The sequence below is a fragment of the Ciona robusta genome, chromosome 8 (genome assembly GCF_009617815.1).
Source record: "Ciona robusta chromosome 8, ASM961781v2".
NCBI classification, from domain to species: domain Eukaryota; kingdom Metazoa; phylum Chordata; class Ascidiacea; order Phlebobranchia; family Cionidae; genus Ciona; species Ciona robusta.
The window spans coordinates 7,542,082-7,554,536 of NC_143242.1; the positions used below are offsets into that span (position 1 = coordinate 7,542,082).

Consider the following 12,455-nt stretch of genomic DNA (forward strand, 5'->3'; position numbering starts at 1 on the left):
TTTAGTTTATTTTGATTTTTCCTTTTGGACCAGGTGCCTGCCTAGAAGTTAACCACATATAATAAAATCATTTAATATAACAGGGGAGTGAGAACTATTTTAAAAATTGTGTTTCTATGATTGCAACGTCATTAAACTGGGGATTTCCCTAATTTAGGTGGTTCCCCACTTTTTATGACATCCTATTGTGCAATTGTTTTATGGTGTTCATAGACGTTCATTTTAAATATGGAAGAAGTGCCGTATCTCAACGAAAGTCTGGGTAAACATATTTCATATATTATGTGCTATTAGTGTTCAATATTTGTTCACAAAGTTACATACGTTGTAATTGGTAAGCGGGCACGAGATCGAGGTGTTTATGAAACAGAACATCCGTATAATACCAACTTCCGTTGTTCCTCCACGCGAGAATAAACTAAATGTGCATATACAATGTTGGGGTAATGGGCCAACTTTGGTCTAAATCTCGGGTCCCATGGCCTGCCTCCCTGCTCCCTGTAGGGCCTCACTATTTGAGAATATAATCAAATAAATGAATAGGACTAGTTAAACTGACAAGCTAAACGCAGTTTCATTCTTGTATATTAATTCATTCATTTAGATAAAGTTGAACTTCGCCCTGCAATTCACAAGGACTTGTGCAAATACCGTTTGTCGGGAGAATTATATGAAAACCTTGATGAAAATAACTTAAGCAAAGTTGAGACAATCATTGATGACCTTCAATGGTTACTTACTTTAAACCATCCCAAGTTCTGGTGCCAGGTAAGAAGGGTTTTCATGCTTACTTTAAATAAGAAAGTTTTTGTGCTTTTTTAGTATATAGATAAACCAACAGTTATTTAGTATATAAATAACTAAAAGTGTTTAAGTGTAAAGATAACTAACAAGACTGTAAGTCTCTCAATAACTTATTGCTGCTACTACAGTTTCATACACCACAATATCCTATTAACAACCTTTTACCAAAAATACAATTTTTTCCAATCTGGAACATATATATATTATGTTTATGAAAAAATAGTATTTTAGTAATCAAATACATGCAAAAAAGAAGAGGAAATAACGTTTTAAATGGGTTTATTCTTGTTAAAAATATTTTAAAAAATAAACATGATACAGTCTCTATTAAAGTGGTCTAAACTGTAACAATACTAAACAATATTTTGAGGTCACCACAATGTAGTGACGATGCTTATTGCTCGTTGTATATATTGTAATGATTCAGTTTTGAACGCACGCGAAACACGAAAGAGAACGGAAGAAGAAGGCAAATAAAAATGGTCGTTTCGCACACGCATGCACACACACACGCACACAGGACTAAGCGCTACAAAATACAATTTATATTTTCCACCCACCAGGTGATCAATGATGAAACAGTCAGCGCAACACTCAGCTCATATTTACAATTTGCACCACGTTTCCACAACCCTTCATGGTCGGATGAAATAAAGAAGAAACACGATCAACTTCATCGGCTATTCTTCATGACCTTCCTCAGGTGGTTTGATCTGTGCTGATGTACATAATAAGGCATATGATATGTGTGGTGCATTGCCACTGTAACATATCCCAGGGTATGTTCTGGTGATAGGTTACGTCACTGTATATTGTGAATATTCTATCCACGTTTTGTGCTACAATTTTGTCCGGCTCAGTGGTTTAGGCGCCTGCATCAGAAACCAAAGTGTCCCCGGTTCGATGCTCGACGGCGGTACTAACATTGGTTGGCGTGTCCTTTTGCTGTTAACTCCAATTTCTTCGTTATGTTTATTAATGTGATACTTGTGATTGTAATCAAAGGATAACATGATGGTTTAAATATAAATCTAAAAAAGTCTGTTTTTTAAACTTCCCTATTAGTAAGGACTTTGATATTTAAAATTTTTTTTTTTTTAAAGTAGACCTTTCTTCCCACCAGGTTATCGACACCAAAAGAATCGGAAAACTCTTTTTTCTCCCCGAGTGAGTTTGGTCGAATTATTTATGAGAATTTTATCTTTGACATTCCTTCGTTGATGGACATCGCTTGTTTGTTTGGAAACCAAACCAATCATCCTCTACTCCATAAAATGTTTGAAAGCATCTTCAATAATCAACCTCTGTACAATAATGACTTGGAAGAAGCCGCGAAAATGATGGTTAAAGTAAAGTATTAAAATATTTTTTGGGGGTTCATAAAACACGTACCATCTTTAGTGATTTTAGAAGTTAAGTTAAACACTATGATAGGAAATACCTAGCTTTTTTTAGAGAGAAAGCTCCATCTGACCTATCTGACTCACCACAGCAGCAACACACACTTTTATCTGCCACTTTTACTCAAGTAGTTCCCACCCCAGCAGCCTTTTTTTACTGTCTGTCCTTTCGCTGCCAATTCCGTCTCTTTGTTTTTTCAATTAACCTGATCTCTGATTCTCTGTTATAGTATGAGATAACTTAAATATAACTAAAACTAATGAAATGTTAAAGCCTATATTGCCTATTGTTTAATATCTTCAATATTTTTCAGATTCTTCAAGAATTTGACGGTAAATTTGTGAAACAAACCACCACGAAGCGGAAGTTGATTGACAGGTCGGGAATCCCGCACTCCAAAGATGAATTGCTTGAACTCGCTTCTTATTTATTCAACTCCTTGTATACGTTGGATGCTTTCATGCAAGTTTACCCTGAAAGCTGTGATGCATTTTACAAGGTTTGTTTATAAACATATACAAGAATAGATGAACAGGTATTCTATATGGGTAAGGTCCTACAGTGAGGTACGCCATGGGACCTAGGATTTAGACCAGAGTTGGCTCATTACCCCAACATTGTGTATGCACATTCTATATGGATGAGGTCCTACAGTGAGGCATGCCATGGGACCTGGGATTTAGACCAGAGTTGGCACATTACCCGAACTTTGTATATGCACATTCTATTTTATATGGGTGAGGTCCTACAGTGAGGCATGCCATGGGACCTGGGATTTAGACTAGAGTTGGCCCATTACCCCAACATTGTATATGCACATTCTATTCTATATGGGCGAGGTCCTACAGTAAGACACACCATGGAACCTGAGATTTAGACCACAGTTGGCCATTACCAAACACCCAGGGTATTATAACCCATTAGTTACTACTGGGTTTTCAGTTTTTCACATATTTCTCTTCAAGCAATGTATTATGAATAAAATAAAGTCTCCGGTATTTTTCTTTTCTTTATGTATAAGAAGTAATATTCAAGGTTTCATTCCCCAATTACTTTTTTGCATTACAGATTAACACCATAGAGGTTCTTTGTCAACTCTACAATGGAGCTCTGGTTATAATGAAGGAACAAACCCAAGACAATGCTTTACCATTAGATGATGATTTCTTTAAACTACGAACATTCCTTTTAAAATCAAAGGAACTTGTATTGTCTCTGCTGCACCGTGTGGTTGATAAATGCGCTTATAAACCGGCTGTTGAAGCATCTCGAAATAAAACATCGGATTGTACGGTTTTATGTGAAAACTATTTGGAGGTATATTCTTTATTTTTACATTGTATTACTGCTATCATTGTGGGCGTGTGTGACCTTGGGCAGAAAACCTTACAGCAAATGCTCCAACCCAGTGATCACTGTTGGTTAAAAAAACAATAAGTACCACAGTTATATACGTGGTAACTTGTAAGCGGGCACAAGGTGTATGAAACAGAACACCTGTGTTATAACGACTGTCCTTGACCTGCCATACGAGGTTAAATAAGTTACATTTGTGGTAACTCGTAACTTTTAGTCATGTAATAAAATTATTATAATAGTTTTTCTTGATCTTCTTAAGATTCTGAGTGCGTTTGCATCTGACCACAACATCATTAACGATTTGGATGAAAAGTTTGGGTTAAGAGAAGATATAAATAACTTGGTTAAGGTAAGTATCTACTAAAATCTAATAGTAGTGTATATATAATTTAATTATTACCTACTTCTGCTACCAGGCAAAATTTAATTAAATATAAATTTTTTGCTGTCCTGGTAGAACTATTTGAAATGTTACTGAATGGCAGAAGAAACGTTTAAATAAAATAACAATTTTTATACTTAAGGAGCCAAAAAGTAGATATTTAAGACAGTACATTGCATGTCCACTTTGCAGTAAATGGGAGTGAGATTAAACCTCTGAAATTGTTAATTTTATTCCATTGTTTTGTCTTCCATACAAAATATTGATAAAAATATAACAATTTACGAGGCAAAAAGTTTATTTTGTAATTATTGCGACCATGCAGGTAAATGAAGAAATAAATGAAAGCCAAGTTTCATTTCTCCTTGATACGATTCAACCATCGCCATGCCAACCACCACACGAGGTCTCTACTGAGGTAGATGCCATCTCTGCATGGAGGGAACAATTTACTTCAAGCTCACAAACGAATGGAGATTCGGGAGGAATCGAAACTGCTCAGAGCTTTGAAGACCAGAATAGTTTTGTGAATGCAACAGATCAGGGTGTGAATATAAACTTTAGTTTTTTTTGTGTGAATGTATCTTGTTCATCCTTGTAGCGGGGCAATGTCAGTCTATATAACACGGGTGTTCTGTTTCATACACCTCATGTCAGCGTACATAGTTACCACGTATGTAACTTTGTGGTTGATTGTTCTTTGATGTAACTTAGTGGTTGATTGTTCTTTGGGATTTATTATATAATTCTTGTTTACTAACAGTCTATGAGATTATGCTTATGAAATGACACTCCAAATATTGTTTATATTCGTATTCCTTAACTCGTATGTAACTTTGTGAGTGATTAATTCTTCAGGATTTTTTTGTGTCACTCTTTTTTACAACAGATAAGATAACACTTTATATACCGTTAAATTTATATACGCAACACCAACAGATGACATTGAAGCTGTCTCTCTCATCTCTTCCGTCCAAGACATCCTCCCCGATCTCGGAGCCGGTTTCATCCGAGCTTGTTTGGAGGAGTTTTCCAACAACCCTGAGATGGTGATCCAGAGGGTCCTGGAGGACAATCTTCCCAGCCATATTGCTACGATGGATAGAACAACACAAAGGTTGGGTTTGCATAATGTATTATCCTTTTTGGCTTTTTTGGTATAAAACATCTTTTGTCTACCTTTTGCAAATATGTGGATTTCTTCCTAATGTTTTGTTTGCAATGTTTTGGCAAGACACCTAATAAAATCTCATATTATCTTTTTGGCTTTTAAGGTATAAAAAAACTAAATAAATCCTCTTTGTTTTTTTGGTATAAAAGCTATTTTTATTTCAATGTTTTGTTTTTTGTGCAAGATTCCTAATGAAGTCTTTAGAATGAGGATATGGTTGTATAATTCTGTAAATACTCTTTATTTACTTCCAAATATAAATATATTCCAAATATAAATATACTTACCTCATATATGGACCAAATTATTATATGAAAGTTAATTTTGATTTAAATCTTTAACAAAATGTTTCAAAATAGTTAAGTTATCTCCATACAGTATGTTAGTTTAACAAAATTATTTGTTTTAGTTTCACCAAACCAACTGCAAACTTAAACCATGAAGAAAATTTGAATGAATTTGGATCTTTTGATCCTGAATTTGACGATCAAATCTTTGAAATGCCACGGAAGAAGAAATTTACCGAATACAAGGCGTATAAAGCACAAGAAATATCTTTAGCTGATGAAGGAAAGCTGGTTGAACTGTACAGTAAATATGGGGTGGTGTATGATGGTGAAGAAAATCAAGGTTGGTTTTTGGATGCATTTACTTGAATGAATGTAACTTATTTTTATCCTCGCGTGGCCGGAAGACTACATTCGTTATAGTTTTATACACCTTGTGCCCGCTTACAAGTTACCATGTATGTAACTTTGTGGGTGATTACTGTATTTTGTTGCACAAGAATGGTCCAACTCTATGAGCCTGAGATTGGGGTTTGACTCACCTAATTTATTACAGTTTTTTGTACTCCATTTATATATATATATATATAGAAAAAAACTGATCAATATCTTTGCTCTTTTTTCACACTTTTATTTTTCTGCTTTCCTTATTTAAAGTCCTTCGCAATTTTCCAATTTTTTTCTATATAAGGTGTTATATTAATCTTTGTTGCTTCCAATGTAGAAACAACTGAATGTTCTTATGAAGATGAATACGATGACACATATGATGGAATACAAGTAGGAGCGAATGACGCCGATGAAACGGATGATCTTGTTGTAGAACATCAAACTACCAGGGACCTATGGAAATATAAACAAACAAATGATGATGAAAATGAAGAAGGGTAAGTTGGATGATTGAGTGAATTTAACTTACTTTATTTTTGCATGGCTGAAAACTTCAGCTGTTTATTAAGTCCTTCAGCTGTTTACTTTTTGTTTTAATTAATTTTTTTTCAGGGAGAAGAAAGACAGATTAAAAGATTTTGTTCGTAATCCTGAAGAGGTTCGCGCATTTAATCAAATGAGGGAGGAATCTCGGAGGAGATTTAGAGGAGGGGGTGGGAGCAGAGGAGGAAGTGGGAGAGGAGCAAGAGGAGGAGGAGCGAGTGGGAGCAGAGGAGGTGGGAGAGGAAAAGATAAATCATCAAGAGGAAATCATAATCGGAAGAAACTTGCTACAAAGAAAGCCTCCCAAGGGATGTGATTTTGTGCAAAATAAAATTAATATTTGAACGTTAGTGTTTGTTTTCTTCGAGATTTGTTTAAAGTTATAAAACTTTTTTTAAATTAGAAAATATGTTCGTGAACTGTTTGGGAGCAAGTATGGTGGAAACAGCTGACGCTTTGAAAACTATGTTTTAAAAACGCTGCGCGCTACTGTACTTTAGGAGTACTTTGGTTGGTATAAAGCGTGTTGTCATGCAATTTCATCAGTTTAGTAATCCTGCAAAAATAACATGTTATTTACCTAATTACTAGCATTTTAGCGAGCAATGAGGTGTATAACGTAGCCATACCTTTAAAAAATAGTTGTAAGTGTAATATAAACTGAATTATGTATTCACTTTGCCGTATGGTTACAAGTTCAACGCTACGAAGGGGTGCGCTGGTCGCTGGCAAAGAAGCAAAAAGTGACAACGCTATTTTGGACGCCAGAGTCGTTCAACATGTTTTTAAGGTTTGATTAGAATCGTTTCGTTACTATAATACATCTAATAACGTTAATATAACAACCTAGCGTTTTTAAAATTGTTCGTATTTGATTTGGCATCGTCCCAGTCAACTTATACTGCAGACTACAGTAACATGTTTTTGTTAAAACGGTGCTAGTGAAGAATCTCTCAAAAATTTGCTAACCACTGTCCCCTAATAGGGGTAAGGTGTTGATGGTTAGGGGTTAGTGGTTATAGGGGTTAGTGGTTAGGATATAAGGGGGGGGGGGAGACTCTTCACTAGCACTGTTAAGACTGTTTTGCATAGTTGGAATTTATCATCAATCAAATAGTTTTTGCAAATTATGTTAGGTTAGAAACTTGCCATATAGATTTTTATAGCCGATCACTCATGCCCAGAGTGTTCTATCCTATATGGGTGAGTTCCCACAGTGTTGCACGCCATGGGACCTGGGATATTTGCTCATTACATTAGCTCTTATTAAACAAATAAATATTTTTATTTTCAGAATTCCGAAGTCCAGCGTGATTATTCAAACAGGAAAGGCTTTCTTGAAAACTTTATAGAAACAATTAAACAGGAATATAATAAAGACCCTGAGTTAAAAGAAAGCATCAAGAAGTTTCGACAAGAAGCAAAGGAATTGGAAGATTCTGACGCTTTAAAACAAGCGAGGAAAAAGTTTCAAGAAATTGAAAAAGAGACGACACAAAGCACCGAGGTTCTTCAAGAAACGTTCGGGAAAATTAAATCCAAAGTTTCCGAGGTTTGTGGTGTTTGGTTTGTAATCTAAATGTTCTATAGGCTACTGTATTTATCATATTGTAATATTTATTTATAAGTCAGGAAAAGACACTTGCTAAGTTTGATAACTATGAGTGTGACTGCATTTTAACAATGTCACCCAAGATTTTACTAAATATTTAAACATTAATATAAAATGTCTTTACAGACGGCTGAGGAGCTTGGATCATCAGAAGTTGGCAAAGCAGCGAGTCGGATTTCTGGAGGGATTTCTGACGCTGCAAAACGCGCCTCGGAAAGTGAGGCGTTGAAAAAAGTCCAATCAAGACTGAGCGACATTGCTCAAGGCAGTGGTGTTGCTCCTGATAGCTTATATCGACCACCAAGTAAGTTGTCACAGTCTGTTTCATGTTATGCTGTAATAGATGCTCGAATTGGACATGTATAAAACAGAACACTTGTATTATAACGACTGTCCCGCCATTCAAGATAAATAAATTACATACGTGGTAACTTGTAAGCGGGCACGAGGTGTATGAAACAGAACACCCGTGTTAAAACGATTGTCACTGCCCCGCCATACGAGGATAAACAAGTTTTTTACCCATTTGCTACCCTAGGTTTGTCACATAAGGTCTTACAACCTTTCTTCATCTTAACAGCTGTATTACGGATGCGGAAACAAGAATTATCGGTTGACCCTGATAGAGAATACCAGCCCAACACAGAAGCTACGAATATTGTGATGCATAAAGATACAATATGGAACCAACAGTGGGAGTCGTTTAAGACCAGCAAAGTTGGAGAAAGTAAGCAGTATAGTGTTTCTGTGGATTACGGTTATATGTAAGGATGTTAATGTGCTAATAGTCTTGTTCAACATGCGGTACTTCTGTCCCTGTAGAGATATTAGTACATACGTACCTTTACCTTTATTTGTTAAAAAGAAGTTATAACATTTTTTCATTCCTAACTGTTGAAACTACTGTATAATGATAAATAATTAAATATAAAAATTAAAATTCCTACTTAAAAATTAAAAAGAATTGGTTTGAGTTTACTAAACAATATTCTACTTTAAAGAACTAAGTTTAATAATTAGGCTATAATGCTATTTACAAACGTATACAGCTTTCTCTAATGTTTTTATTGGTGGTTTTGTTCAAGTGGAATTAATGTCTCTTTTATTCTTCACAGGTATTTCTGAAATGAAAATGCGTTTTGATGAAAGCGATAATGTTTTAATACGAGGTTCGCGTTTTATCACAGACAAAATATCGGGAGTGGCAGGTGGGGGCTTGGAGTTGTTTTTTATAGACACTTATTTCCTTTGGTCTAAATCTGGAGTGACATTGCTCAAATACAGCTACACTCATAGTTGTCAAACATAGGTAACCTCATAAAGAGGTCCTCATTGATTAATATGGTGATGGCGAATGCAATATACTTTGACTCTGCTTGTTTGTATAGACACCTTACAGCAGTAAAAAATCTGGGGTGACATTGTCAAAATACAGCTACACTCATAGTTGTCAAACATAGGGAACCTCATTGATTAACGTGGTGAATGCCAAAGGCTATACTTCTGTTTGTGTATATTGACACTCAACAGCATCATAAAAGCTCTTTACCCATAAAAATGGGTGCTAAATACAATTTAGTTCTTCCCAGGCACCCGCACCCCTACATTACATGTATTCTATGTGTTATTTAGTTTATGCATATAGGTATTTTTGCTGTCAGGAAATTGACACTTCTTCGTTTCTAGGAAGTTTATTTGGAGGAACAGACATCTCAAAAGTGATGACAGAAATAGCTCGAATTGACCCTGAATTTTCGGCACAAGGATTTCTAGATTTTTGTCGATTTGAAATCATTCCAAACTTACTGGAAGCCATTTCACAAGGGAATGAAAACATTGTGAAAGACTGGTGCAGTGAAGCGGTAAGTACTATGTATAGAAGTTTATTATCATAAAGTAACCTGTATCTACATAGGTGTTTATTGGTATGCTTATAAATTCTATTGATCCGTGTATGAATGATAACTAATTTAATTCATACCACATAATAGGGTGGCAAGGAATGTATGTAACTTATTTATTCTTGCATGGCGGAGCCAACACAGTCTTTATAACACTGGTGTTCTGTTTCATACACCTCGTGCCAGCTTATGAGTTACCACATATGTAACTTATTTATCCTCGCATGGTGGGGCAACGACAGTCGTTATAACATGGAAGTTCTGTTTCATACACCTCGTGCTTGCTTACGAGTTACCACGTATGTAACTTATTTATTCTTGCATGGCGGAGCCAACACAGTCTTTATAACACTGGTGTTCTGTTTCATACACCTCGTGCCAGCTTACGAGTTACCACGTATGTAACTTATTTATTCTTGCATGGCGGAGCCAACACAGTCTTTATAACACTGGTGTTCTGTTTCATACACCCCGTGCCAGCTTACGAGTTACCACGTATGTAACTTATTTATCCTCACAAGGCAGGCAACGACAGTCGTTATAAAACGGGTGTTCTGTTTCGATATATCATGAGTGTTCTATTTCATACACCTTGTGCCCACTTATGAGTTACCACATATGTAACTTTGAGAGTGATTAGGTTTATTCAATTTATTTTATAAAACTTTTTCAGCCATACAACCAGCTAATGTTTCCTGTGAAGCAAGCCCAGCAAATAGGTTGTCGTTACGAGCTCACCACAGTGGATCTTGACCATGTAGATATTGCTGGGGCTACAAAAGTAGACCAGGGGCCTGTGCTTGTAATAAGTTTTCAAACTCAACAGATTATGGTAGTTAGGAATAAGAAGGGAGATATTGTAGAAGGAGATTCAGTAAGTTGTTTAAATATAGTAGTTTTTCAAACAGTTTAGCTACACTATGTGGATATCTTTAACATAAATTTTACTCACTTTTGCGCTCTCATTGTATACGCTTAGTATATATTTATTATATAACACTCTAACATTCTTAATATTAAATCTCAATATTTATTTAATTTTAACCTTTTATTAAAAAATTATTTAAAAAATTTTTTAAACTGAAATGTAAAGAATGTAAGTCACACCTATAGGCTGTCATGTTTTTAGTTAGTCTTGTGGTGGAAGACGGGACACCTTTAGCGCATGATATCCAAATATCCGATAGTGTTTTAAACAATTAACATCGGTCTATGGGAGTCGTGAGGATACAGTTTTATAATTCTTTGAATGTTCTTTGTTTACTACCAAATAGGACGTGAAAATGGAATGAAAAGGTGTCCCATCTTCCTCCACCCTACTATACAACGTTTTTGTTATAAATTACTGGTAAGTTAAGAAACTGAATGTATGTTTTTATCCAGGATCAAATAATGAAAGTCTTCCATGTTTGGGCTTTGTGTCGAGATGTTGAAGAGATGGACAGAAGAGCCGCGTGGAAAATAATCGATCAGTCAATGTCTGCCTCGCCAATGTTGTTATGATATGCATTAATAAATACCATGCAAGAAAAGCGATGCGCTGCCATTTAATTGTGGTCGATTTAAAGCAAATAAAAATGAGGGCTAACTTTTTCAGTGAATTTGAAGCAGTAGGCGTTAGTGAGGTTAGTCTGTACTAATGCATTGAACTTTTATAACTACGGTTTCATTGGAGTAGAATTGATTGTATGAACCAGGGGGCGGGGGGACGACAGTCTTTTAACGCCGTGGGAAATTACGACTTCCGACTTTGCTTGTAGGATTGTTTTGGAAGGAATTTTTTGCATTGATGACAATTTTGACAAGAGGATCGCCAATTTGTCTTGTCTAAGAATAAATACGTATGTTGGATAATTTTTTTAAAAACATTACCAGCGAATGTAACAAACGTTTATCTTTTGAATACACGTGACCTACACAAAAACATTATGGGGACCAAAATGGACTTTGATGGGGACTTCTATTTTTTGCATTTTATAACATTTTTATGTATCTGAACAACGATGTTGAAATTTTGCGGAAAGTTAGTTAAAAGCGGAAAAATGTTTTAAATTAAATAATGTGTTTACAGCTTTTTTAAAGTTAAATTAAAGATACATGTCGTTAGAATATTGCAAGATTCAAATGCTAAACTACGCATAACGAATATGAAAAGTGTGTAAATCGGATTTTTAAAACATGTTATAACTTTTTAAAATGGTTTTCAGTCCAATAATTTTATTTATATGCGTAACTAAAGATTCAACTCATTACATAATAATTAGTTTAATTAACTACAACTTAATGTAAGTTCATTGTATGTTGGGTTTAGCAGTTAGGTTAGTTTCAGCGGCATAGCTTTTATTTGACACTTTACTGTAGGGATTTTCAACGACTATGGTTTTGCTGCTAATTCCCCTCTCTTCATCCTTTTAATTATTAAAATCTTTGCTATTATATTTAAAAATATAAATATAAGTTTGTGTTATATTATGTAAAGGTTTGAGTATTAAAAGCAATGCAAATTTATAATCATTTCATTAAAACAATGTATGCCCATTTAAAGTATTTTAAACAGCGCACAAAATATTTTGACTTAACATTAGGTAAAAATAATGTTATATAT

At 35.0% G+C, this 12,455-nt stretch overlaps 2 protein-coding genes across 3 annotated transcripts; both read left to right on the top strand.

Annotated features, from left to right (window-relative positions):
• Positions 1 to 93: 93 nt before the first annotated feature.
• Positions 94 to 6,687, top strand: LOC149732987 (activating signal cointegrator 1 complex subunit 2-like). The gene is made up of 12 exons (XM_089883447.1): positions 94 to 262; positions 605 to 768; positions 1,368 to 1,507; positions 1,928 to 2,153; positions 2,519 to 2,704; positions 3,274 to 3,522; positions 3,824 to 3,913; positions 4,272 to 4,491; positions 4,886 to 5,063; positions 5,527 to 5,747; positions 6,129 to 6,291; positions 6,407 to 6,687. Exons 1-12 carry the CDS (start codon positions 229 to 231, stop codon positions 6,651 to 6,653), a joined length of 2,118 nt encoding a protein of 705 aa, XP_089739573.1. The 5' UTR covers positions 94 to 228; the 3' UTR covers positions 6,654 to 6,687.
• Positions 6,688 to 6,856: 169 nt separating this feature from the next.
• On the top strand, positions 6,857 to 11,382 carry LOC149732988 (mitochondrial import inner membrane translocase subunit TIM44-like). 2 transcript variants are annotated; one of them, XM_089883450.1, is made up of 8 exons: positions 6,869 to 7,127; positions 7,632 to 7,889; positions 8,076 to 8,253; positions 8,530 to 8,676; positions 9,065 to 9,157; positions 9,636 to 9,811; positions 10,524 to 10,724; positions 11,234 to 11,382. In XM_089883450.1, exons 1-8 carry the CDS (start codon positions 7,005 to 7,007, stop codon positions 11,351 to 11,353), a joined length of 1,296 nt encoding a protein of 431 aa, XP_089739576.1. In that variant the 5' UTR covers positions 6,869 to 7,004; the 3' UTR covers positions 11,354 to 11,382. The 2 variants fall into 2 exon arrangements, with proteins under 2 accessions (XP_089739577.1, XP_089739576.1); XM_089883451.1 differs by lacking the exon at positions 10,524 to 10,724 and having other exon boundaries at positions 6,857 to 7,127.
• The last annotated feature ends 1,073 nt before the right edge of the window (positions 11,383 to 12,455 follow it).

Excerpts from the sequence above, each read along its gene's own strand:
- LOC149732987 (XM_089883447.1), top strand. The coding sequence starts at position 229 with ATGGAAGAAGTGCCGTATCTCAACGAAAGTCTGG. Across the intron at positions 1,508-1,927 it reads TTCTTCATGACCTTCCTCAG|GTTATCGACACCAAAAGAAT; the intron begins GTGGTTTGATCT and ends TCTTCCCACCAG. Across the intron at positions 5,064-5,526 it reads ATGGATAGAACAACACAAAG|TTTCACCAAACCAACTGCAA; the intron begins GTTGGGTTTGCA and ends TATTTGTTTTAG.
- LOC149732988 (XM_089883450.1), top strand. The coding sequence starts at position 7,005 with ATGTATTCACTTTGCCGTATGGTTACAAGTTCAACGCTACGAAGGGGT. Across the intron at positions 7,128-7,631 it reads TCGTTCAACATGTTTTTAAG|AATTCCGAAGTCCAGCGTGA; the intron begins GTTTGATTAGAA and ends TTTTATTTTCAG. Across the intron at positions 8,677-9,064 it reads GACCAGCAAAGTTGGAGAAA|GTATTTCTGAAATGAAAATG; the intron begins GTAAGCAGTATA and ends TATTCTTCACAG.